The sequence below is a fragment of the Colletotrichum phormii genome (genome assembly GCF_030913505.1).
Source record: "Colletotrichum phormii strain CBS 102054 chromosome Unknown BDP81scaffold_4, whole genome shotgun sequence".
NCBI lineage: Eukaryota > Fungi > Ascomycota > Sordariomycetes > Glomerellales > Glomerellaceae > Colletotrichum > Colletotrichum phormii.
This window is the reverse complement of record NW_026851446.1, coordinates 1,919,818-1,943,837: the sequence shown is the minus strand read 5'-3', so window position 1 is coordinate 1,943,837 and position 24,020 is coordinate 1,919,818. Positions and strand designations below refer to the sequence as shown.

Below are 24,020 nucleotides of genomic sequence, written 5' to 3'. Positions count from 1 at the left end.
TTCTCTCCGTGCCCCAGTCATGCCTGGCCCCAAATCATAGGTGTCTTTCTATAAGCTCTGTTCTTCGCGCTGAAATCTTGCCCAGACCACCGGAGCTCCATGCAGACCCATGATCGAGGGGCGGGTCGGTGTGTCGTTGACGTTCCCCTCAAGAGTCATCACATGGACCCGGCAACGTAAACAACTAGAGAAAAAGAAAAAAAAAAAGCTAAAAAGAAAAATTCGTCTTGTTGCGTCAAATGGCTCTCTCTAAGCACATCCGGCTCCGCCTCAGAACGAGAGCCGTGCTGTTCAAGATTGCTCTTTAGGGTATCTTGACCAAATTTTGCTCCATGGGCCTCCGTACGGCCCGCCCCTTTCCACCCATCCCTCATATCTCTTCAACCCCATCATCAAAACGTTTGTGTCCTTCACTCCTCGTCGACCTCCTGGCACCAAGGATGCGCGAGAACCTGGTTGATGTCATATCTCGCAGCCACATCCCGGTTGAGCATGCACCGCACTAGGTCAATGCTCTCATCGCTCATCGTCCACGGGACTCGAAGGTCTCGGTCCATGATCTCGTCAATGCTGTAGAACGGGTTCTCCTTGTAGATGATCGTGTAGAGCAAAATTCCGAGCGCCCAAACATCTTGCTCCTTGCCACCGTATGGCTTGCCAGCGAGTACCTCGGGAGCAGCGTAATCTGGCCAGTCAGTTTCAATCACGATACAGGAGAAGCGATATGAGACTTACCAATAGTGCCCACAAAGACGTCAAAGGGGCCGTTCTTGATGTACGCTGCACTTCCAAAGTCGATCAACTTGATGTTGCCCTCGCCATCCAAGACCACATTCTCATCCTTGATATCTCTATGGACCACCAATGCCTTGGTATGCAAATGGCCGATAGCCTTGGCAACTTGGACGAAAATACTGCGGCACTCAGCCTCCTCCATGTCGCTGCGGAGCTCAATATAGTCGAACAGATCCATGCCCGGCAATCCGTGAGGCACCATCTCGATGTAGTAGTTGACCTCGTCCTCGAAGAAGGATTCCATTTCGACAATATTGGGGTGCTGTAGGTCGGGCCGGCGCAGATAGTCGAGAACGTGAATCTCCAGAGGGACTGTGCCGAGCTTTCGATCTCTCGTCCATGTGTCTACAAGGATACGTCGCTTGGTCACGTACTTGAGGACCACTTTCTTCTGCGTCTTCTTGTCCTTGGCCAGCTTGACCTGACCATATGCACCCTGGCCCATGTCTTCGAGGATCTGGAAATCATCGATGGACTTTTTCTGCTGCGCTGGCTCAACAAGTTTTGGTACAGATGGCTTTTCCTGCTTCTTTTCGGCGGGACGCTGTGAGCCAGTCAACCTTGCGGCGGCCGTCATCGCGACTTCCTTGAGTTGTTTGGTGATGGCGGATGCTGTCGACGACGAAGACTCTCGAGGCTTTGGCTCATCGGAATCCGAACTAATCTCAAGCGGGGTGTGCGCCGGTGTCTGCCCAGGAGACGGCTGATGCAAGGGAGTTGTCGTTCCAGAGGCGGACGCCGACGTCACACCGAGCGTTGACCGGGCGGCGTGCATGTGCCTGGAGTAGGTAATCCAAAGGGCGAAGACCATTTCTGAGTGGGTAACCGAGAAAGAGTCGTCCTGGTTGTCTCCGTCCTTATCTTCATCCTCGTCCTCGATGACAGTCTCTTGGATTACGGTGGACTGTTTTGCGCTTCTTACCACCCGCATCTGCACGTCAACCTTGAGCTCTGACCCATCCCTGTGCTTTCCGGGTACCCCGTCCGGCCGCAAGAAACTCGCAGCCGCATCTGGGCGATTTTCTCGAAGACCAAGAATCGCCGACGCCCGGCGGAAGCTGTGCTCTGGCACCACAATCCCATCCTGCAATTGAACACCATCCTCTTCCGTCAGAATATGGAGGATCTTTTCGAAATCGGGTACCAAAGAGTCAATGGCCATGCCGTCGGGCTTTTCGTAGCCAAACAGAGCGCCGCAGAAGACCGAGTTTGAGCTTTGGATCTTCAGAGTCTCTGGATCCACGACGATAATCCCTGCAATGTGCGGGAAGCTCGAGACGCGTAGCTCTGTCTTGCCCCGTACTTGCTCAACACTGCAGGGAATGTTGACTTTGTTCGGGTTTGGGCATGTGAAAAACTTACGCCTCGCAATCTGCGCAAAGTCTACTTCGCCAGTGCGAGGGTCGATGCCTTGCCGAGGAATGCGTGGGATCAGCTTGCCAATATCCACGCCAGGTCTCAGTGACTCAAAGCCCCAAATTGGTGCTGTTGCTCCTGAAATTTTCTGGACAATGCCGTCGTCGTCGAGCTCAATCTGGGCCACGTCTTCGTGGATTTCCTCAAGGACCCAAATGAGACCAACCCGCTTCTCCTTTACCCACAAACTTGCGGAGCCCGTCGCACCGTTTCGTTTCTGGATTGGAACCACGTCACCGCACAAAAGGACGCCTCTCGACCGACTGCTCTGGTGCCGTGAGCTTCCCCTAAGTTTGGGCGGGCTGGGATCTCCGCTGTGGACGGTTTGAGCCTTGCGAGTGACCACTTTCGGGGGCTGTGACCTGGAGTTCGGCTTGCTCAAGAGCTGTGCCGTAATTCCACCTCGTCCGCCTAGAAGTGACGTCGTTGAGGCAGCAGATGCAGTCGGTGCAGGCGCAGTCGTTTTCGGAATGTCTTCTGCCTCCTTGATTGTGTCTTCGGGGTCCATCTGAAGCAACTTCTTCTCCAACCAGTCTCTCCGCTCCTCTTGAACAACCTCCAGTATACCCATCCGTCGTACCTCTGCCTTTGTAACTCCGAACACCAAGCAAGCCAGGTCGTTGGCTGCGATAATCGTCCATGGCGGTTTGGACTCTGTTGTGAAAATGGCCTGAGCTGCTGGAACCCACCGCGTCGAGTGCCCATGCACGGCTGCGCCAAGTGCACTTGGCATGTTCCCTGCGGACAGAGGGTGTGCGGTTGTTGGTGAAGCTAACATTTCTTGAGCTGCTAGGTACGGTTGTGCCATGGTGTCAATGAGCTGTTGATGAACCGAGACCGGGAGCGTATCTGTGAGCGTTCGCTTCAGGCTAAGTCTTCGAGACGGCGGCGGGGATGTCTTTGCAGTCGTGCCACTCTCGTTCGTCGGCGTCCTGCTCGAGTTTTCCGATTCACTGTCGCCCGTGGCGACTTTCGGGGTTTCATCTTGCTGCTTTATTGACGGTCCGTCGTTCGGAGGAAATGTTGCAAATTGGGTCGCGGTGGGAGAGGCGCTTGGAGACTGGAAGGGTTCAGGGCTTGATGTTCGAGGAATGAAGTTCGCTTCAAAGAGATTCTCCCCCGAAACCTGCGGGGGTCCTGTCAAAGGACCGAGGATGGACTGATCCATGGATGGGAGGTTGCCCGCTCCGACGAGTTGTGCCCTAGCCAACAAATCCAGCATGTTCTGAGTCTCGACATCCCCGGAGGCTCTTGCCTGGGCGCTCGCAAGCGCAACGTTCGAGGGCGAGACGGACCATCCCATCCGGTCTTTCATGAATTCTATGGATCGCTTGAGGACATTTTGCCGGTTATGTATATACTCCTCGGACTGGTGGGCGAAAGAGAAGGAGTGTAATGACTCGGAGGGGAAACGGGAGAGATCTTCGGAGAAGTTGGGCGATGAGGGATGGGAGCTGAACGGCATGCCGGGAGGGTTCGCGAGTAGTGTTGTCATAGATGTTGACCTCGATAGACCTATAGAGGAGCTTCTGGAAGGGGCGGCGGAGGGAGCTCGCGAAGACGGTTGTTGTCGGATTCGACGTAATCCGGACAGACCGAGGCCATGGTCATGATCCGTTACGATTGAGGATCTATGACTGGAAAAAGACCTGTCAGCACGGTGATGCCTCAAATGACTGTGGATTGCCATGTGATGGCCCAGCTGCCACCCAGTGACATCTGAGGCGGTGCGGCCGAGCCCGTGACACCCTTCACGCTTGTCGCCAAGCAAAACCGCACTGCAAGTTGCTGCCGCCTCTGCCAAGATTCAACAACTCCCATGGTGTTGTACTCGAATCCCACTTGGAATTGGCTTGTGGCGTGAACCATGCCTTGATGCGCCTGCGCGGGCCAGGCGCATCCCAAACGTGAAAGGCCCCTCTGTTTCGTTGTCGAGACGCTTGCCTTGGCAGCTCTCAACGACGTCCAGCTCCTCCACGAGCCCGCAATCGGCTCGGCAGCTTTGCCATTCAAGGGATATTGAGGTGTATTTATGGGCGAAAAAAAAACCAACCTTGGCACATGGTCGCCGCCCTCTGCAGCAGATCCGGCATCGAAGGAAAACCGCATTCGGCCGCGGCCGCTGTTGTTGTCGTCTGTTATAACGGCGAGGTTCCCGGTGCTTCGGTTCTTGGGGAGTTGCAGCTGTGTTGTCGGGGTTCTGCTCCTTCCGCGAGGTTCTTCGTGATGTGAATCGGTGCCTGCGAACCATGGAAAGGTCTGGGTTAGAGAGGGAGGAACATCTTGAGGGTTAGGAGACGAGAGGCGGGCTCTGCGTGGGTGGACGAAGGACGTACCATTGTTGTGAGGTCCCCCATGCGTCTGTAGCATAGTTGAATAAAGATAGGCAGTCGACTCGGACAAATGTCAGGGTCAAGTAAATGCGGGCAGGAGGCGGATTCGACGATGCAGGCTCGGATTCGGCGGGGTCGAGTAGCGACGGTCGTTCTGGGAGGTATCGGGGTGCGGTCTCGTCTGCTCTAGAACGTGGTGGTGGGAGAGAGCAAATGGCAGTACCGGCGGTAGGTAGGTAGGTAGGTGTGTTGCTGGCCAAAAGGTAGGTAAGGTATGGTGCTGCTGTACGACAGTGGCTGTTCCGGCGAAGGTGGGAGGTAAATGAGGTACAGATGGAATTGCTGCCCAGAAGATACCTCGGGCAGGTAAGGTGGTGAGGCAGGGAGTCAGTCAGTGGTGAGGTAAGTTAGGTAGATCAGGTTCGGTGGGCAAGGTTTGCCACAAGGATGAGAGTGTGGGAGTTTTCGACGGGTGGGTGTACGGTCAGGAACGTTTTGTTTTTCCTGCTTTGGTTGCTGGTGGCGCTGGCGTTGGCGCTGGTACTGCAATGCTGGTGGTCCGACCAGAACAGAGCAAGGCGAACGAGGGAGGGGAGGCTTTTCAGGAAGGATTGATGGAATGATCCAACAACTAGCGGTCGGGAGAGAGAGAGAGAGAGGGCGAGAGATTGTAGGTGAAGGTGAAGCTGAAGAAGCTGGTCCGTGTAGCAAGCAGCAAGCAGTGGTGGTACCGGTCAGGTGCGATGCGGTGCGGTGCGGTGCGGTGCGGTGCGGTAGAGCAAGCAAAATGCAAGCAAGTAGCAGCAAAATCCGGTCGTAAAGACAGACGGACGGAGCAGGAGCAGGAGCAGGAGCAGGAGCAGGAGCAGGAAGCAGAGACGCGGACCTGCTCTGGCGGTGGTCCAGTCCGGTCCAATTCAACTCACCGAACGGCCAGGAAAGGGAACGTGAGTCGTCTCGCCGTCCCGTGCTAGTGCCACCTCAGTGCCAGCGCGCGCCAATGCCAGAATGCCAATGCCAGAATGCCAATGCCAGTGTCAGTGCCGGTGTCAATGCCGGTGTCAATGCCGCAACCGGATGTCCCTGCTTGGTGGTGCTGGACTCTGGACTCTCGAGTGCTGTACGGATAGAGTGCAGAGTGCTGCGTGCTGGGCCACCTTGGTCCAATCTGTTTTACCCTTTCTCTATGCGTCTCTTGGCTCTTCTCTTAATCACTCGAGATCCCACTCTGCTTCTGTGCCGTTGACAAGCGCAACAAGACAGGCAGGCAGAGAGTATGGGAGAGGGGTGTAGAGAAGCGAGTGTGGTCGTCTTCCAAGGCAAGGCAAGTGACTGGCTTTAACACCCACGTGCGGCTGGCCTCGTGAAAGAATCGTCTGCCGTAATCATCCAAGATGACCTAAGACAAAGTCTCGAGAAGTGACAGAAAGCCCGGGGGTTTGTGTGGTGTCCACGGTCCTGGGCGATTCAGTCCACACTGTTGCGGCAGATGCTTGTCCGAAAGCGAGGGGCGGTCTCGAATGCCTGGAAATTTCCACTCGTCAAGCGAATCCAATGATGCCCGAGACTGGAGGGCCTTGGAAGTAACAGTGGGCAGCACGTCACAGACGAGGGCGGCGTGGGCGGCGGATGGGCGGGCGGGCGATGAAGATGAGAGATGGACGACAGGCAGAGGCAGCACAAGCTCACTCGGTGTCAAGTTGAGATGATTCGCTTTAGGAGGAGTATTTTTGATGAACAAAGAGAAGGACAAGTTGAAGGAAAGGGGACGAGGGGTGGAAAACCATAGAGACTGAGGGATAGAGAGAGAGGGCGGGGGAGGGAAAAAATCCAAGTCCACTTTCTGCCTCCAGTCATCGAAAATTTTGAGATGCATCTGCGTACTCCGTACACAACTTTTGCTACCAAATCTGCGTTTTCTCTCTATCGTACACTGCACCGCACGCACACTTTTCATGTCAAGTAGCCTCATGAAAACCCTCGTCTCCTGTTGAGAAACCCCCTCCAAAATCCGATTCTCGTGCAGTCGTTTACAACTTTGGTGGGCGCACAACATGGGTTGCAGCTCGACTTACAGCGCCGAAAAGTAAACACATCACTGATTAGGGGGGCTTAAACATGCGGCAGTGGTCCTGGGAAAGATGGCTGCAAAGTGGGGGGGGGGGGAACACACCTGAAGCTCATGCCGCTCACATTCATCAAGCTCTAGCTCACCTCATCTCATGCTGAAGCTCACTCCCGTCTCATCACACTCTCACTTCCTCCTCCACCACCTCACCTGAACCAGACGGGAACATGCACGTGAAGCAGACCGGCGGTGGACCCACCACGATATTGAGCGGCCCCAATCTCCCGGGGGGGAACACCAGCAAAAAAAGGGAGAGCATATCCCGGGATACGTCACAGTGCCGCAGCCCAGGCCGGCGACATAATGCCTGGCCGAAGCCGCTGTTGAGCCATCACCGCTCAGATTGGCCCGACGCCCAACGCTTCTCAAACATACTCGATACTCATTGGGCAATGCCTCTTGTCCGTAGGTGCTCCGGGTACGACTTGCCCTACCTACTTACCATCCGAGGCAAACGTTATCGATGCTCGTCGCCTGTCAAACCACCTGAATTAGGACGAGAAGACGGACGGGGTGGGAGACGATAAGCCAGCTAATAGCTGCCAGGCGAAGAAAACAAACATTCCCGTCGTCCGCCCACCAACCACCAGAACAACGGGGCAGATCCCTGTAGATATCTTTCCCGAGGCGTAGGTGACAACGCAACGTGCCCACTACCCAGATCCAAGTTGTCGTCTGCCATGCTTTGCATATCAAGCACATGGCAGCAAGTTCTGCGGTGAAGCCATCTGAAAGCCTCTTCATTAAGCTCATCGACTCGAATTGCGAAAGCCTGGAGTCACGAGCCGAGGCCGTTGCAATAACCCCCACTGGAGCGACTGGACAGTTGATGGTATTGCCTGACTTTGTCAAGGTTTGCTTACCCATCTCTAAGCAACATCAGGAAGCAAAAGATTGGCGAGCTGGCCATGCGGACCATAAGGATAAGGATGCTCTAAAAATGAGCCATTCTCCGAAAGAGTCGATGAACTAGCTGCGCCTCGCCAGTGTCCTTCACCAGGTTGCCTTTGGGTGTATACTTGAGCCGTACTTCCGTCTTTACGGAAAGTCGGCTCAGGGTACAGACAGAGACGGGGCCACGGCTGTGGACCGTGGATGGTCAGTCAGGGTCAGTTATGAATGTAGCATTGCTGAAATCGCGATGGCAATTCGTGGTTCCTCTCATTACCTGAGGCAGGTTGTCGTCTCACTGAATCATGGTTGGCACCATAGCTAGGTGAGCAACCGGTTGTCGACGAGAATTTCGGCGACATGGTCGCTATCCACGCTTGCCGATTAACCCCGCATTTGGCGTTTTGTTGGCTGAAATCGAAGGAATCCAATGCTATCAAGTTTGCTATGACAGTATAGCGACTTTCTCCTGACTTCTTCTCGGTCTCGCATCTGCTACCAACAGGTCAATACAATGTTGACGACGCTGCGGGAGAGTCGGAAATCGAGTGAGCGAGCTGGCATTATTTGCCAAGATATCAGCAGGGTTCGAGGTCGTTTCCCGTTGTAACCAAGTTACCGGACCACGTTAGCGATGAGCTGTTCTAGGCTCTGGTAACTCAAGGCGTTCGGCAGGTCCAGAACACAGGCTTGTCTGTTATCTTATCGGAAGCTATCGGCAATCGGGAAGTAAGGTACATGAGCAGCACGTGGTTTATATTGACCACAGCAGCTAATAGTAACATCTTTCGTCCCGAGGTAGGCTGAGAAAGCAAGTGCACCACCGATCTACGGCTTGGGTTCAGCATCAAAGCTGTGACACTCGCTATCTGGGCAAGGGCGAACAGATGCGATTTGTCTCTGTTGCATCCAAGATAACAAAGCTTCTACCGTGTCTTTCGACAACTTCGCGAATCGCGCAGCCTAGAAAGTGTCACTCTGTGATGAAGCGTAGCTCTGATACGGACTGGGCATGAGATAGGTAGCCGGGTCACCCGACCACATAGTGAAAACCACTGGGCAAGGAGTCGATGAATGGTAGAGTGGTATTTTGAGGAAGATGCCTAGACAAGAAATCGTCATGAGGAGAGCGTCCGATCTGCGACAAAGGACGCTTCGCAATATTCTAAGATAACTAGAGTCAGTGACGAGGTGTCGCGTGGCTCACCGCTTGCTACGTTCTTATCTCGTACCCGAGTCGCATGATATGCCAATATAGTACCCAGAATACCGATTTTCGGGCTGAGCTGCATCAGGCGACCAAGCGAATGTGTGTCTACTTAGTGGTGCCAGAGGCGCCACGTTAACAAAACACGGGGCCAGGGCGTGGAAAAGTTGTGAACGTGGTATTCGGGGTCGTAGTGTCAGATTGCCATGACGGATCTGGATGCAGATCTGCCAAAGAGTTGCGACCCTGCCAAGGCTGCAAAATCGAGCGGCCGGAAGAACATGTGCCTTTCAAACAAAGCACGGCGATGTCAGCTTCGGCCAAGCTTCAGACGAACAGTGCTGATCCCACTGACGGGTCAAAATCCGGACCGATCACGGCGTGAGATTTGCAGCGCTTGCATCTCAAGCAGCCTCATGGCTTTTCTGGAGCCCAAGAAAGAGCTGCGGCGAGGATCTTCAGAAAGAAAGGATCTTAAAGACGGATCCGATTGTTACCATGTCTCTCGTAAACGTGGAGCGGGAGTGCTAGACCCGCCAAAACCTTCGAATCCGGGTTCCATTTTGAAGGGAGAATGTTCTCCGTCCAGGGTTGTTCGGATGCGGCCATGGCAAAGAAAGAAGACGGGATTCGGCCGCCAAAATGGCATTCTCCCCCGACAGCAGAGAGTCGGGTCGAATGCCGCCTGCGGGGAGGCTGGGACGCCAAAGACAATGTGCAAGTCAGCGTGGGCGTGGGGACAGTGTATTGCAGAGCTTTTATCCGTATTGCCTTCTACCCAACGGCATGTTCCTTGACGGAAATCGATCAGAAACACAACGTCTTGCCAAACTTGAGGATGGTCTATTCGTACCTTACTCGACCTTGTATTTAAGCGAGTCAGTTCGTTACCGCCAGTTTCGAATGTAGTTGTTTCCCCGAGTCGGACAATCGGCGACTTGTTCCCAGCAACGACAACTTCAGATGGAGAAGAGACAAAAGTATCCGCAACACAAGTGGTCCCAGGACAGACAGTATGGATGCTCTGACAGGCTCGAGAGACGGCGCCGTGGCCGTGCAGGCAGTGAGCGGAAAGACGCCCCGGCGACGGCGATGGCGGTTGGAGAAGTGAGAGGCGAGTTCCTCCAATGAGCGATGATAGAAACGGCGGTTCCGAGCTGCAGGTCGGTTCGGATACACCACACCAAGTGCGTTCAAGAGTTCAAGGGTCCAGCCAACACGCTAGCGAGCTAAGGACTGTTGGGTACCGCACAGGATTCGTCCTGCAGATCTGGTGTTCAGGTCCCTGATTATTGCAAAGCTCAAGAGGCGGAGGACCCTGCGACATGTTGCTGAATGCAGCAGGACATAGGTAGTGTGTCTTCTTCGGGGTTGGAGGTATGGTCGACGAGCCATGTTGTAGGTTACATGACCTGGCGATGTTGATAAGACAGATAATTTCCAGGAATTTGTCTCGTCGGATTGCACGTCACTTGACTGAAAGAATGGCGGGATAAGGGATGGTGATGGTGCCACGGAAAGGAAGAAGGTGACTTGGGCAAGTGCTCATGTCATGCTCTCGCTCCCGTCTCTTGGGGGTCTTTGGGGGGGGGGGCAAGTGCGGTGTCAGTCAGCAGCGGTCTGAATGGCTGTGTGAAGTGGAGCCGGGATCTTCTAGTATCCATTTTTACTCACCAGCAGCCGCAACGATTGGATGGGGGGAAGAAGCATCAGGAAGGAGAGGACTTTCCTCCAGTCTGCACTCCGGGCGGACCCCTCCTTGCCCTCCCCTTCCCCCCCCGTGGCCCCTCGTCCTTCCCCCACCTGCCCGTTCTTTGCGCCGGACCACGGGCCCCGCACGTTGCACCATGTGGATACTTTACGGCAGAGGTATCTTTCTTGCGTTTCGGCCGCTACTTGTCGACTTCTCCAAGTTCCCATGTCTTGCCTCTTTTTTTTTTTTGCCTCCTCTGGTCTGGCCCTCACTGTGCCTCTTGCTCGTACTGGAGCTGGCTTCTGCTTCTAGACTCTTCCCACCGCCATGCCTTTCCTCAGCTAAACAGAGTTATTGGATCCGGCTAGAAAGGCAGGTGAGAATATCCCAGGAGGCTTGATCCGTTTCGGCGGCATTTTGTTTTCCAAGTCTTGGCTAGAAGCAGCCGAAATCCCGAACAGCCTTGACAGTTTCCTGAGTTGCTGTACATAGCAAGGTGAGGTAGTGTACCTTGAAGAGAGCATCGCACCGCCAGTGGCCATCTTCAGACCCATGGCCCTGGAGGCATTTATTGGCACTGTCGACCGTCAGACTGACCCGTTGGTGTGAGTGATGGGTGTTGTGTATGGCGAACCCGGGACCCATCGGTGCCCATCGATAAGGAGGGTCCTTGTTTCGCCGACACAAAGGGGGAGGATGGTGGGATGGGATGGGATGGTATTGGGGGGGGGTGTGAGGGCCGTTTTGTGCATCCGTCCAGAGCGCGTTTTAAGCTTCTACTTACTTCCCTTACCCGGCCTTCGGTGCGGTGTATTGTGTCGTTCCAAGTGTGAGTGGTTTTGTTTCCGCTCGACTCGTCAACTTTTCTTTTACCTTTCTCTTTTATCCCCCATCCTCCGACCTTTCTTCTTTTTTCTCGCCAACTGCCACCCTCTCACCCTCATATCTCACCCTTCGCAGCCTTGCTCGTGTCCCAGACACATCCTGCTCGTGTGACCTTCCACACAGGAATCAAGAGGCCATGATATCTTGAGTCTTCGGTGTGCCATGTGCTCCGCCCCAACCCGTAAGGTCCCCTTCTTCCAGCCTTCTGAGGCTCCACACCCCGCTACCTGCACCGGCTGACCTCCATTATCGATAGCCGGCTCACACCCGTTCAGATAGCAGATCTCCACCAAAATCCCTGGACCCTGGCCACCCCTCCATCCTGACCCCCCCTTCTAAGAGAGCCGAAAGCCTTCAAGACCACAACTTCTCCCCGATTACTCGCGCTTTCATGTCTCATCCGTCTTCCTAGAGACTTGGCTTGTCATTTCGTCTGTATTTCTCTGTGCTTGCGATTCTCTCTTGCGACGCCGAATATGAAATAAGACCATCCGCCGACCCTTCCGAGCCTTACTCAAACTCACCGGGTCTAAGACGTGGACCACCGAGCTCAGCTTCACTGCGCCGCGCTACCTACCCTCACCAACAAAGACAATACCACCCAGGAGAAACTACGCAACTTTGAGCAAACGACCTCAGTTGTTGTCTGACTGTGGCGAGATATTTCAGCACCATTAGAACTTTTATGCGTATTCTTTAAAGGCGTTTTGTCCTTCAATTAGCCATCCCGCTCGGTCAAAGTCTTCACCATGGCCGACACCGAAATCCCCGCCATTCCGGTTCCTATGGAAGTAGTTGATGAGCAAGGTGCAGGCCTTTCAAACCCCTCCGGCAAAGCCAAAGGTCGACACCGCGTGCTATGTGGTGTGCAACGAACGTCGTCCTCGCCTTCGTTGGCGAGGAGTGGCCGCGCTAGATCACACAGCAATCCTCAACGTCCGCGTGGGAACGTTTCCTGCGTGAGCTTGGCAGGACCCTCGACCGCGGGCACCTCGTTCACTGGCGACTCTTATTTCCCCGCAGGCGCAACAGCATCAGGCTATGCCAGTGCCTCTTCTTCCGTTCCAGGAACACCATCTAGCGAAATCATTCAATTTGTAGGCATCGACGGCCGACTTGCTATTCGCCGGGTCGACAATGTCTTTCCTACCACGCAGTCCCCGGGCGCCCAAACCATAGGACTCCCATCCGATTTAAGGACGACAAGCAAAGCCCAGGTCGCAAACCCGGCAGTTCCCAAGCGTGGCTTCAACTTTTGGGAGAACATGCCACACGAGATGCGCGTGCACATATTCTCCTACCTATCACCCAAACAGCTTGTACGAGCTTCACGGGTTAGCAAGGCTTTCCATAAAATCTGCTTTGATGGTCAACTTTGGACGTCTTTCGACGCCACGGAATTTTACCAAATCATACCTGCCGAGTCACTCGCACGAATCATCGTGGCCGCTGGACCCTTCATCAAGGATCTCAACCTCAGGGGCTGCGTTCAGGTCGAACACTATAAGAGGGCCGAAGTAGTCGTCAAGGCATGCAGGAACTTGGTCAACGCCACCCTCGAGGGATGCCGCAACTTTCAGCGAAACACGCTACACAGTCTGTTGAGAACGAATGATAAGCTCGCTCAGCTCAACTTGACCGGCTTGACAGCGGTCACCAACATGTCCTGCAAAATCATCGCAGAGTCGTGTCCGCAACTGGAGATGTTCAACGTATCATGGTGCGTACATATGGACGCGAGAGGCATCAAGGCAGTGATCGAAGGTTGCCCGAGGTTGAAGGATTTGAGAGCGGGAGAGGTCAGAGGATTCGACAACCTTGAAGTCGCCGAAACGATGTACAAAACAAACAGACTCGAAAGACTGGTTCTGAACGGCTGTGCCGAGCTCAACGACCGCGTGCTTAAGGTCATGGTCCACGGAGAAGACCCCGAAATCGACATCCTCACCGACCGACCGATCGTCCCCCCGAGGAAATGGCGTCACCTCGACCTCAGCCGCTGCGCCCGTCTTACTTCCCAGGGCGTGAAGGCTCTGGGCTACAACATCCCGGAACTCCAGGGCCTGCGCCTGTCCGGCTGCACCGCCCTCACGGATGCCGCGCTGGAGCCAATCTTCGCGTCGACCCCGCGCCTCACGCACATCGAGCTCGAAGACCTCTCGGACCTGACAAACAGCCTCTTTTCAGAACACCTCGCCAAGGCCCCCTGCGCGCCGTGGCTGGAGCACCTCTCCATAAGCTACTGCGAGAACCTCGGCGACAGCGGCGTCCTCCCGCTCGTCAAGAACTGCGTCAGCCTCCGCGTCATCGACCTCGACAACACCCGCATCAGCGACCTCGTCCTCGCCGAGGCGGCCTTCATGGTCAGCAACCGCTCCCAGAGCAACGCCGTAAAACCAAAGCCCAAGATCGGCCTGCACATGGTCGTCTACGACTGCCAAAACGTCACCTGGACCGGTATCCGCGAGGTCCTCTTCCGCAACGCGCAGTCGAAACCCTCCATGGCCGAGATTGGCAAGTTCGCCTACGCCTCCGAGGCCATTGGCCTGAAATGCTTCTACAAGTTCCAAATGACCGTCGGCGAGCACACGAAGCGCGTGCTCCGCGGGGATCTCGCTGCCGCCAACCGCCTCGAGCACCGGTGGGCTGATTACATGCAGGCGAGCGAGGAAGCCGGGACTACCGGGGCCGGTCACCGGCGGCGCAGACGGAGGGCGAGGGAGGCGCAGATGTTGCATGCCGACGAGGAGGAGGGCGGCAACGGCGGTCGGAGGCGGGGCCGGACCGTTGGGGCGTGCACGATCATGTAGAGAGAGTCAACTCGTGATCGTGTAAGTGAGACCTTTGGGGGGTCTCACTGAGGGAGGAGTCTTTTCCAGCCACATTCTTTCGACGATTTCCTAGTCATATGGGTACATACATACTTGCTTGGCGTTTTGGAGCCATCACACACACACACACACACACACACACACACGCGCGCGCGACACTCTTACTCCCATTACTAGATCTGGGATGCATCATCTTCAAGCCCGTGGAACGGATTGAAACCGGCGTCTCGCATCAACAAGGCGCTTTCATGCAGCATATTCTGTACTCTTTCTCTTAACGGCTGGCGTACGGGAACTGGGATAGGAGGTATTGGCCTTTTTCAGGGGTCTTTCTGGGTGGAATTGAGGATTTTACCTATGTACTTACGTGGAGGAAAACACTTTCTCCCATGTCCATTCCAAGGTTGGATAAATAGGCTACTTCAAATGCACACATCACACAGTCCTCATTACACAGTTCTCTCCAGACCAAAGAATTGATTTTGGTAGTCACGCAATGTGAACATGACTTGCACCTAAGAAGCTGCCTTGGTCGTTCGTAGCCTCAAGGTTTCCCTAGTACACCTCACTGCTCAACGGCGTCAACACCTTACTGGTCGCCGTGCTGGCGAATGTACCGCCGAATCTTGTCCTGGAAGACATCATCCTCATCGCGCCGCTCATCACCCTCCATGACGTACATATCGTCGTCCTCGTCCTCGTACGGGTCGCGCGTGTCAAACTCCTCCTCGTCCGAAGCGTTGGCGTTGCGGAACAAGTAGGCGTGGCGGTCGTACTCGTCCTCGGAATCGACCTCGTCTTCGGGGTAATCCGCCGTGTAGTGGTTCTCAGCTGTGCGCACAATTCATATGAGTAAAAGTCCAGGCTGTCTAGAGAAAAAGGAGAAAACTCATTTCTCAAAACTTACCATTTTCGTCCTCATCGTCGTCGAGGTCCGAATCATCATCCTCGTTGCCGTAGAACAGCTCCAAGTCTTCCTGCGAATCGAACCTGAGCACACCAATCTGCTCGGGCGGAATCTCCGCCAACACCGGCTTCGAGGGCGCGAGCTCGTACACCTCAATGACGTAGTCGTCGTCGCTCTCGTCCTCTTCGTCGCTCGCCTCCGCCATGGCTTCGTCGCCGCCGCCGTCGAGCTTCTTGACCATTTCGGGATGACGCTCGGCAAAGCGTTTAGCTGGCGCCTTGGGCTTGAAGCGTGAAGGCGACGCAACGGCGGACGGTGAGCGCGGCGGCTGCTGCTCCATGGCCTTTAGATTCAGTCCGATCTCGTGGAGGACCCACTGGTCCATGTCGGCCGCAATCCTGCTCATGTCCTGGGTAGGAGCTACGCCGGGCATGGGTTTGCGCTGCGGTTCAGCGTCAGGCGTCTTCGTCGCTGTCGTCCCGGAGGCTTCTCGCGATGGAGGGGGCCGTCTGGCAAGGGGCTTCTTCGGCGCCCGCTTATCATCCTCCTTCATCTCGACGTCAACAGGAAGCCCTTCTGCGGTCGTCGTTGTCGGCGTGGTGCCGCCGGACGACGTGGCGGCCCGGCGTGCGCTCTTCTTCTTCCCCCGCTCTACGAAGACGGCCGTCCCGTAGCGTCCTCGCTTGGAGACACCGCCGGCCTTGAGTATCGTGCTGCCTCCAGGCGAGCTCATGGCCGACCTGGACATGTGGAATCGTCTCGGCTCGGTGGCGGGGTTCTGAGGGCGTTGCAGATCGGAGGCGGTCTGCGGTAGTGGCTTCTGCGCGTCGAGTTGGGTCCGGGGTGGCGGCACGGCTGCCGCTGCCTTTCCTGTCGGGAGAGCATGGCTACTAGAGTGAGGAGGGCGATGTGGGCTCGAGATCTCGTCGCCGGGCTTCGACGTCTGGATGACCGGTATGAAGGGTTGCGATGGGTGCTGTGCTGCCGCGGCGGCAGCGGCAGCGGATCTGGCGCTTGCTTTGGCGAGACGCCTCTGGTAGACCCAGCTGCTGCCGGCTAGATGTCGTTTAGATCCCGGTTCGAGTTCTATCTTACGTTAGTCCGTTCGCCTCTTGGACGAAGAAGGGGGAGAGCAGTCGTACGAAGGTAGGTTACCGGAGCATCTTCGTCGCCCCGCTTCCTCTTGATGTGGATCAGTTGAGGAGGGGCAGACATAGACATGGTGGGCGAGAGAGAACAATAGAGACCGTGAGAGAAGAAAAACACGGGAAACAGGGGCGTTGATGGGGTCGCGAATAAGTTGTTGTGAGTGTTGAGAAAGTTATTAAGCACTCAGTAGTTGCATCAACAGTTCCTAGAATAGACTGAATCTGTTGCGACGTTGCAATTCATGCAATTCTGGTTGACGATGTTTTTTCTGGCAGGTGGATTTTTCTGGAAGCAGCCGCTGATGCACACGGCAACCACATGTCGGGCGCAGTGACAAAGTGTAGAGCTGCGATAAGAAATGCTTATCGGGGGTCACGTCATTGGCCAAAAGTGTCACCGCCTTCGGCAGAAAAACACACCGGTGCTGGGGATGGGAGAATAGAAGGCCCCGCCATTTCCGATCAAGATTGAGCTTTCCACCCTGGTTACCTTAAGCAGCACGAGCGTCAGTGGTCTGGATGCTAGCTGGGAGACGGCCAATTGAGCGCATTAAATGATCCGGGAACGTTTCTTAAGCATCCCGAGTGCTAGTTTCTTGGGTTTGCTATCCTTTTACTGGTAGTCGTAAATTTTGAGATAAGTGAGACATGGGGATCGGGTATTCGCTCTTGCTGAGCTTGGTGACATTCGAAACTACCTCAGCATTTGCCTGACCTCACTTGTCTGGGCTTTGGACAGGAAACGCTAGCTTGGAGTTTTGTATGCGACTAGTTATTGCGCCTGGTTATGCTGGAGCAGTGGTGCGTGGATCGAGGCCCTATAATGTACCTAGTAGTATGTAGATTCCGTCTGACAGCGGAAGAGATGATAAACAAACATTTTACATGGAATTGCAGCTGATTGCAAGAGGAATAGGTACCCATTCGTGCCATTCCACGGAGCTTGTTTGGCATGATGGAGGTGGCTGCTAGCTCAATGTCTGAAGTTACCGCCTCGGCCTGGGCCAGGCCTTCCAGTTCCAACTTCATCCACCGGGACCCACGATCAGCTTAGCCCGGCGGCTGTGGAGCTGCATGGCTCGTGCGGTACTAGAAAGTCTCCGATACTTTGGAAACGGGAGCAACTGCAGCCAATGAGCATGTCCTAGCGACTCCCCTGGTCTCGGGATGCATCAGGGATGATGACGCACAAAGCATGCCGACGCTGAGATGGAGCAGCCGGGTGGCCCATTGACTGCGGTGCTGATAACCGCTACTTAATGCTGGGGCAATGATTTGCGGGAGCTTCAGGTCGTGCGCATTGAGCGTTGGGTCGGGAGCTAGGTAACTGCCAACAAAACTTGGATCAAACGGGAGGAGGGGATAGTATGAGTGAAAGAGAGGAAGCGGCAATCTCGTCTCATGCCTCAGCACAGGTTCCTACTTCCGTGGTCCATTCTCGTCTCATTAGGGACCAACAATTGCCGTGTGTCATTCAGAACAGATGGTGCAATCCAGCTCAATTGCCGATAAGCCCGGGTCTTGGGTATTTCTTTGCCTTAAGATACCTTAGGTAGTAGGATCCATTGCAAACAAGTATCCGTACCCAGCCACCAGATGCAAACCACCTTGCATTCAAACTCGGGCAAGTCAGGAAGCTGAAAGTAAGCAAGTGTGTCGCCTCAACTTACCTAGCAATTAGCTTCCTCCATGACCTCGTTCTTCCCAACCTCTTCGCAGTCTTCATCCTCTCCGGCCGGCACACCCCAACCTTTGACATGGCACATACGACATACGGAATAATCATGCAATGAACCCCTCCTGTGCCGCAGCTTCCCTGTTCTGAGCTGCTGCACCTCCCACACACCCAGAACAAGGTATCGGCTTCTTGATCTCTCTGCTATCTGAGCTCCCCTCACCCAGCTCGAAGCATCTGCACGTTTCTCCTCCGGCCTCCGTACCGCCTTGCTGCGGTAAGTTCTGCCCCCTTCCACCTCGTACTCTTCCAACCCCCGACCAGCTCGTTCCCTCAAAGCCGTTTCACTCGCACAAAATACGCAGCCCCCGATTCTTCCTCGTTGGCGTCGTTGCGTGAAACACTCATCCGGGGACTCCACTCCAAATTCCTCTCATAGAATTGTCTCGCATCCTTTTGTGTTCCTCCATCTTCTTCTCACCAAAAAGTCAATCCCATCACCCTGACGCCTACTTGCTTCCCACGACTAGCGCCGCATTTTAAGGTATCGCCCAGAGACAGCCGCATTCGTCAGCGTTGTTGCCCATCTCAATCCGCCACCCTCGCTGTGGGTTCCTAGGGACTAGGGAACGGCTTCCTTTTCTGCCATTTTCGTCGAGTTTTCCTTCCCGAAAGGTCTCTCTTGACTGTGCTGACTTGAGCCGTACTAGAAGGGCAGCCGACGAAGAAAAACCCACCTTCCCGAACGCTCTTCCTCGCATGATTGAGTTGGCCGAGTGACGACGAGAGTTGAGTTTCCCAACTTCAACCTACCTCGCCCGCGGAGGCCATCGTTGACAATGGTTTCCGTAACCATCACCTACAAGGAGCCCGGCACGCAGCCTCCCATCTTCGTCGCCGGCTCCTTCTCAAATCCAAAATGGGAGCCCCAGGAGATGGACTTCACCACCGAGGATGGTGGAGAACACACCTTTTACAAGAACATTGAGGTCCGGCCAAGCACGCAGATCGAGTACAAGTTCCGTGTTGGTTTAGGAGACTGGTGGGTTCTTAATCAGACTGCAGCCATAGGTAAGTTTTCCCGATACTTCATTTCCAGAGACCTCATCTAACATGCAGTCAATCTACAGTTACCGACGAATCTGGCAATCGCAACAATCTTCTGACAGCACCCGCGTCTCAAGAGTTGAAGCAGCTCAATGGTGTGAACGGCGACAGCCAAACCACAAGCAAAGACACTTCAACTTCCGAAGACGTGGACGCCTCAAAAGCTGCCAGAGACCACACTGCTGCCCAGCTTGAGCCGAAGACAAAGGTCCAAGATCATCTCAAGGACGAGGAGCGGCAAAGACTCTCATCGACCCCAATTGGTCAGGTTGCGGACACCGCTGCAGAGGTCGCCGATACCGCCGAGAAACTTGACGCCGAGGTCGACATGTCCAAGCTTGCACCGCTCCCCAAGGGCGTGGAGCACCTCAAAGACGAGGAGAGGAAGCGTTTGTCTTCGACGCCGATTGAACAAGTTGCGAGCACTGCGGCTGAGGTGGCCGATACTGCCCAGAAGTTGGACGCTGATGAGGTATGAGCCAAATAAGCGGCAGACAAGTATGTTAGGGGCTTATATTGACGCTACGTTAGGACCTTAAGGGAGAGGATTCGGACGATTGTCCCGCACCTCTGTTCGCTCACGAAGCTCTTGGGCCCTACGAGCCTTCGGCCGATGATGAAAGTGAAAATCCGAAGAACTACGACCATCATAGCACTGTGGAGTACGATGTCGACAAGTATGACCTCAATGATCCCACCCTGGAGCGGTGGCCCTCTAACAGGGACGGAATCATCAACGCCGTGCGCAAGGTCGAGACTGGACGCAACGAAGATCAGACTGCTTTCTATGGCGCCCCCATTTCGCCTGTCGTTGGATCAGCCCGAGCTAGTGCTGATCAATACTTCGATGAAGCTGTCCTTTCGTCAGGTCCATCTAGTCCGGGTTCCACCAAGAGGCTTGAGCTTCCAAGAAAGTCACACGGCTCCATGGTTTCGGACAGATCGCTCCTTTCTCTAGGTTCAATTGCCGAAGAGGATAAGGAGACTCCGAATGCCGATGAGGCCAATCGAGAGAATGAGGGTTTGATCAGAGTTCCGAGCCCCGCGGTACGGCCGACACCGCACGTCTTCACATCCCCCGGGAGCGATGATGATGAGGGAGTCGTTATGAAAGGCTCCAAGTCCAGGAAAAGCTCAGAGTCTTCAAGCTCAGATTCACCTGCTGTCAACGGCCAGTCCAATGGCAAGCACTCAAGGGATCTGTCGCCCAAGAGTCATCCCGCCAAGCCTGATAGTCCTGTCATCCGCGTTGAGCCGCCTCAAGACAGAGCAGGCTCCAGTGCTAGTCAGAACGGCGAACTAGCAAGGGCTTCTGCTTCGAGCCCCAGCGGCGAGGCATCGACTTCCGGTCGCGATGGCGGTCACAAAGGCCAGCTCAAAAAGCGCGGGCCCGCATCGACCGAGCGTCCTGGAACCCCTTCCTCTATACACAGCGTCACAGACAGCAAAGGAGGCTGGCTCCAGGCCTTCTTCCGCGTACTATTCGTAGACTGGATTGGTGGACTGTTTAGCCGGTTGTTCGGCAGCAAGAGAAAGGCGTAAGGTTTTCTCTCTCTTCCGGTTCGCATAGCACAGTGGATCGGTTGCTCGTGTTCTCATTACATTTCTTTTGTTTGTCATTATTCCTCACAATATCTGACAGGTTGACTTTTATCCGCAGGATGCTGGCCACGAGCACGGCTGCCATCGTTGTAGGAGTTGCATGGTGGAAGTTCGCCATGGGCGGCGACTTGACCTGGCTTGAAGCATTGATTTGACGGGTTACACGAGGGCGGAAAGGTTGTACGCCGGCCGAAATTGCAAAGAAACGGAGGTTGCAGTCAGAACAAAACAACTTGATTTGTACAATTAGGTAATTGGGTGTGGAAGGCATCGTTATGGAGGAAGATGGATCGATTACCAACAGCGGAAGTGACGGTTGATAGCGGGAAGCGGCAGTTGTGTCGACACAGCATGAAGACAAAACATTGGCATCGATGAACTTGACGCCGAGACCCTTGAGCAGGATGTTTCTCCTTTAACGATCGCTTGCTTGCCTCGTAACATAGACGTGTGTTGTACCTTTATACAGGACCACTCACACCGGTTCCTTAAATCACTCTCCAAATGGCACCGGCTCTCTGGGTATCTCGGCCGCGGCCGTCGTCTCCCTCCCTATTCATCCTCTTAATCCATTCATTCTCCCTCTCTACCGCGGCCGCCTCAATGTCTTCCATGACGGCCAGCTCGTCGAGCATGTCCCTGACGAGACTGCCGCACCCGCCCAACATGCGCTTTAGGCTCGACGCTTGCGTGGTAGTACCAACAGCCGCGTCTCCGTCGTTCTCTCCCCCGTCGTCGTCACCGCGATACTCTAACTCCCTGAGCTGGGCATCCCACCCCTCGAGACGTCTCACCAGCGCCGCGGCATCGTCCTTCCAGCGCGCGTCGAGACCGCCTCCGAAACGGACGTCGGCGTTGCCGTCTAGGAGAGCGGACGGGTCTGCGCTGTCTTGGGCGCGGGCGCGCGCGGCTTCGAGGTCGGAGAGGGTGGAGGCCCAGCGCTCAAAGGCGCGGACGAGGCGGTGGTGTTTGCCGCCTGGGCTGTCGAGGGACCAGAGGGATGTGAGGAGGGCGTCTAGGCGTTGGATTCGGTCTTCCAGGGGTAGGGACGATATCTTGCCGCCGCCGGCGGATGATGATGTTGGTGTCGTCGCCCAGTTGCGTAGGGCGGCGAGGTTACGGCGCTCTGCGGCGTCGGATTCTAGGGCCGCGAGGTCCCTTGCAGAACGTGCGAGGTCGGCGTGGCGCGCGGCGAGTTTGGAGCGGGCGCTGGCGTGCCATTGGGATGTGACTTGCGGCAGGTCGCGGTGGAGGAGGTGGAGCTGGAGGAGCTCGGTTTGTAGGCGTGAGGTCTCGGCTGTGAGGGCGACGTTGGCGGGGAGTTTTGAGGGGGACGGGGCGGCGAGGTAGGTTGCTGTTAGGGGTTTGGGCGCGAGGGATTTGGCGGGGGAGTAGTGCTGTTGGAGGGTGGAGAAGGCTGGGCGGAGGACGGATGGCTTTGTTGTTCTTGGTGGTGAGGCCGGGGAGGGGTGTCGTTGTTGGGCTTGTTGGCGGGCGAGATGTGGTGGTTGAGATTGTTTTGGGGGTTGGCGGGATGGTGCTGTTGTGATACTGCCTGCTCGGGCTGTGCGTGTTGATGTTGTGGTTGTTGCGGAGGAGAGGGAGGATACGGATGGTTTTGAGGAGAGGCGGTCTGTTTCTGAGGGCGGACGGGGTCTCGCGGTCGTTGTTGATGCTGATGAGGATGGGTAGGAAGACGCGGGAGGTGCTCCGTACAGGGACGTCGGGCGTGACCTCGGTGCGGCAACGGCCCCGGTAGACGACGGGGGTCGGAGGATGGTGCTGTTATTCAGGGTTGCGACGCTTCTTGCGCGCGCGTGGCCCTTTGTCGGACTCCCGGCTGCTCCTGTTGCTGTGGCTGTCGATGTCGATGTCGATGTCGATGTCGCCCCTGGTGCGGCGGCGCGTCTCGAGGTTGGTAGACCGCCTGACGTGGTCGGCCTCGCTGTCGTCGGCGTCGACGGTCCGGAACCAGCACCGGCTCTGGCTGCTGCGGTGTTGGATGACGAGACGAGGCTGAGGTTGCTCGTCGAGGCGTTTGCGGGGTATCGAGTCCGCGTCAGGCCCGGTTCTCTCGTCGAAGACGTCCTTGTGAGGCCTGAGAGCGCGCTTGTCCTGCTTAAGGGGGCGCTTGTTGGTCCCGAGCTGGTTGATCCTCCTCCTCCTGCCGTGGCTGTCGCATCTCTTTGTCTCGTTGACGTCGTCGTCGCGGACGCTAGTTGACGCGTCGAGGAACTCCTGCTTAGCAATGACGATAAGGGGTTTGGTCTCTTCTTCTTGGGCGCCTCGGAGGCGGTTGTGGCCGCCGTGCTGCCGGCGACGCTGGCGCCGGAGACGGTGCGTGTTGTAGGACGTGTTGCGGTGAGGGACCGGGGCGCGGGGAGTCTGCTCGGGGACACGGGGCGGTGTGATGTGGACGCCGATGCTGATGGTGCTGCTGCTGCTCCTCCTCCTCCTGCAGTCGAGCTCGCGGGGCCTCTAGCTGCTGCTGTGGTCGAAGCTGAGGATGCGGAGGTTGTCGTCGTCGTCGTCGGGGGGAGGTCGGTTGAAGAGCCTTGTGTCGGCTTCCGCAGGGAGCGGGTACGGGCTAGGGATGAGGACATGACTGCGACGGGTCTCTGGGGTGTGTGGTGATCATGCGGTTCGGGGGGTTCTCTCTTCGGTAGGAACTCGACGGTTTCTTTGCGCGAATCGCTACTCGTCTTTGTGGTATTTGCGGGGACCCCGCGCTCGAGGTCGGTCGTTCGGTCGCTTGAGGGGTGGGGAAAGAATCGCAAACGTAGGGTTGACGAGGGCCGAAGAGCAATCGGTGGGGATGTTCACCCAAGTGCCGCCGGGTTCGCGATGTTGATGTTGATATTCGACGTCAGGGGCCGCGCCATATCCGTACGGTTCTTTGCGGTGTGGGGGTTGCCAGGGGCCCGGGCGGCGGTGGGGGGCCGATGATGGGTGAGGATCAGGTTCAGGTTCAGATTGAAGTCCATGTGAAGATAGTAGGATACTTCTTTTAAGCGTGCATCTCTTGCGGCAATCTGAGTACCGCAGTAATGGATTGGCTGGACTGGGCTGGAGTCCTGGACAGCCTGCCACTTCTACCCGCCCGCCCTGCAGCGGGCCAGCAACCTTCTAGCGCCGGCGCTTGGGTCACCTCGACTCCAACGTCGGCGGGCTGAGCCGAACAGTGGCATCCCCCGTCTGTTCGCGAATCTCAGCTTTGTGTTCATTTTTTCTTCCTAGGTCTTTTTTCTCCGATGAGACCCTCCCTACCTTTCGCCTTAGCTTACCTGTTCGTATGGATACATCCCTCGCGTGTCCGCAAGCCGCGATGCAGCAATCTCCGGTGCATCCGGAAAATAACTCAACGTGCCTGACTTTTCTTGCTGAACGTCGTGCCCCGACATG

The 24,020-nt window shown here is 55.8% G+C and overlaps 6 protein-coding genes across 6 annotated transcripts; 3 read left to right on the top strand and 3 right to left on the bottom strand.

Annotated features, from left to right (window-relative positions):
* Nucleotides 1-410: 410 nt before the first annotated feature.
* Nucleotides 411-3,676, bottom strand: BDP81DRAFT_446855 (uncharacterized protein; the record flags this gene model as incomplete). Its single annotated transcript, XM_060592111.1, has 2 exons — nt 411-685; nt 736-3,676. The coding sequence occupies 2 exons, from the start codon at nt 3,674-3,676 to the stop codon at nt 411-413; spliced, it is 3,216 nt and encodes a 1,071-aa protein (XP_060449181.1).
* Nucleotides 3,677-8,694: 5,018 nt separating this feature from the next.
* BDP81DRAFT_165521 (uncharacterized protein) lies at nt 8,695-9,650 on the top strand. The gene has a single exon (XM_060582098.1). It carries the CDS (start codon nt 8,977-8,979, stop codon nt 9,565-9,567), a length of 591 nt encoding a protein of 196 aa, XP_060449180.1. The 5' UTR covers nt 8,695-8,976; the 3' UTR covers nt 9,568-9,650.
* Nucleotides 9,651-12,097: 2,447 nt separating this feature from the next.
* On the top strand, nt 12,098-14,158 carry BDP81DRAFT_312652 (F-box domain-containing protein; the record flags this gene model as incomplete). The annotated part of the gene is made up of 1 exon (XM_060583826.1): nt 12,098-14,158. One exon carries the CDS (start codon nt 12,098-12,100, stop codon nt 14,156-14,158), a length of 2,061 nt encoding a protein of 686 aa, XP_060449179.1.
* A 145-nt stretch (nt 14,159-14,303) lies between these two features.
* BDP81DRAFT_342855 (uncharacterized protein) lies at nt 14,304-16,717 on the bottom strand. The gene is made up of 3 exons (XM_060586046.1): nt 16,229-16,717; nt 15,087-16,172; nt 14,304-15,010 (listed from the first exon to the last, which is right to left on the bottom strand). The coding sequence occupies exons 1-3, from the start codon at nt 16,305-16,307 to the stop codon at nt 14,769-14,771; spliced, it is 1,407 nt and encodes a 468-aa protein (XP_060449178.1). The 5' UTR covers nt 16,308-16,717; the 3' UTR covers nt 14,304-14,768.
* A 2,031-nt stretch (nt 16,718-18,748) lies between these two features.
* On the top strand, nt 18,749-20,558 carry BDP81DRAFT_446852 (uncharacterized protein; the record flags this gene model as incomplete). Its single annotated transcript, XM_060592110.1, has 3 exons — nt 18,749-18,980; nt 19,040-19,488; nt 19,548-20,558. The coding sequence occupies 3 exons, from the start codon at nt 18,749-18,751 to the stop codon at nt 20,556-20,558; spliced, it is 1,692 nt and encodes a 563-aa protein (XP_060449177.1).
* Nucleotides 20,559-21,106: 548 nt separating this feature from the next.
* Nucleotides 21,107-24,019, bottom strand: BDP81DRAFT_391248 (uncharacterized protein; the record flags this gene model as incomplete). Its single annotated transcript, XM_060587525.1, has 3 exons — nt 21,107-22,400; nt 22,453-23,096; nt 23,903-24,019. The coding sequence occupies 3 exons, from the start codon at nt 24,017-24,019 to the stop codon at nt 21,107-21,109; spliced, it is 2,055 nt and encodes a 684-aa protein (XP_060449176.1).
* Between the last annotated feature and the right edge of the window lies 1 nt (nt 24,020).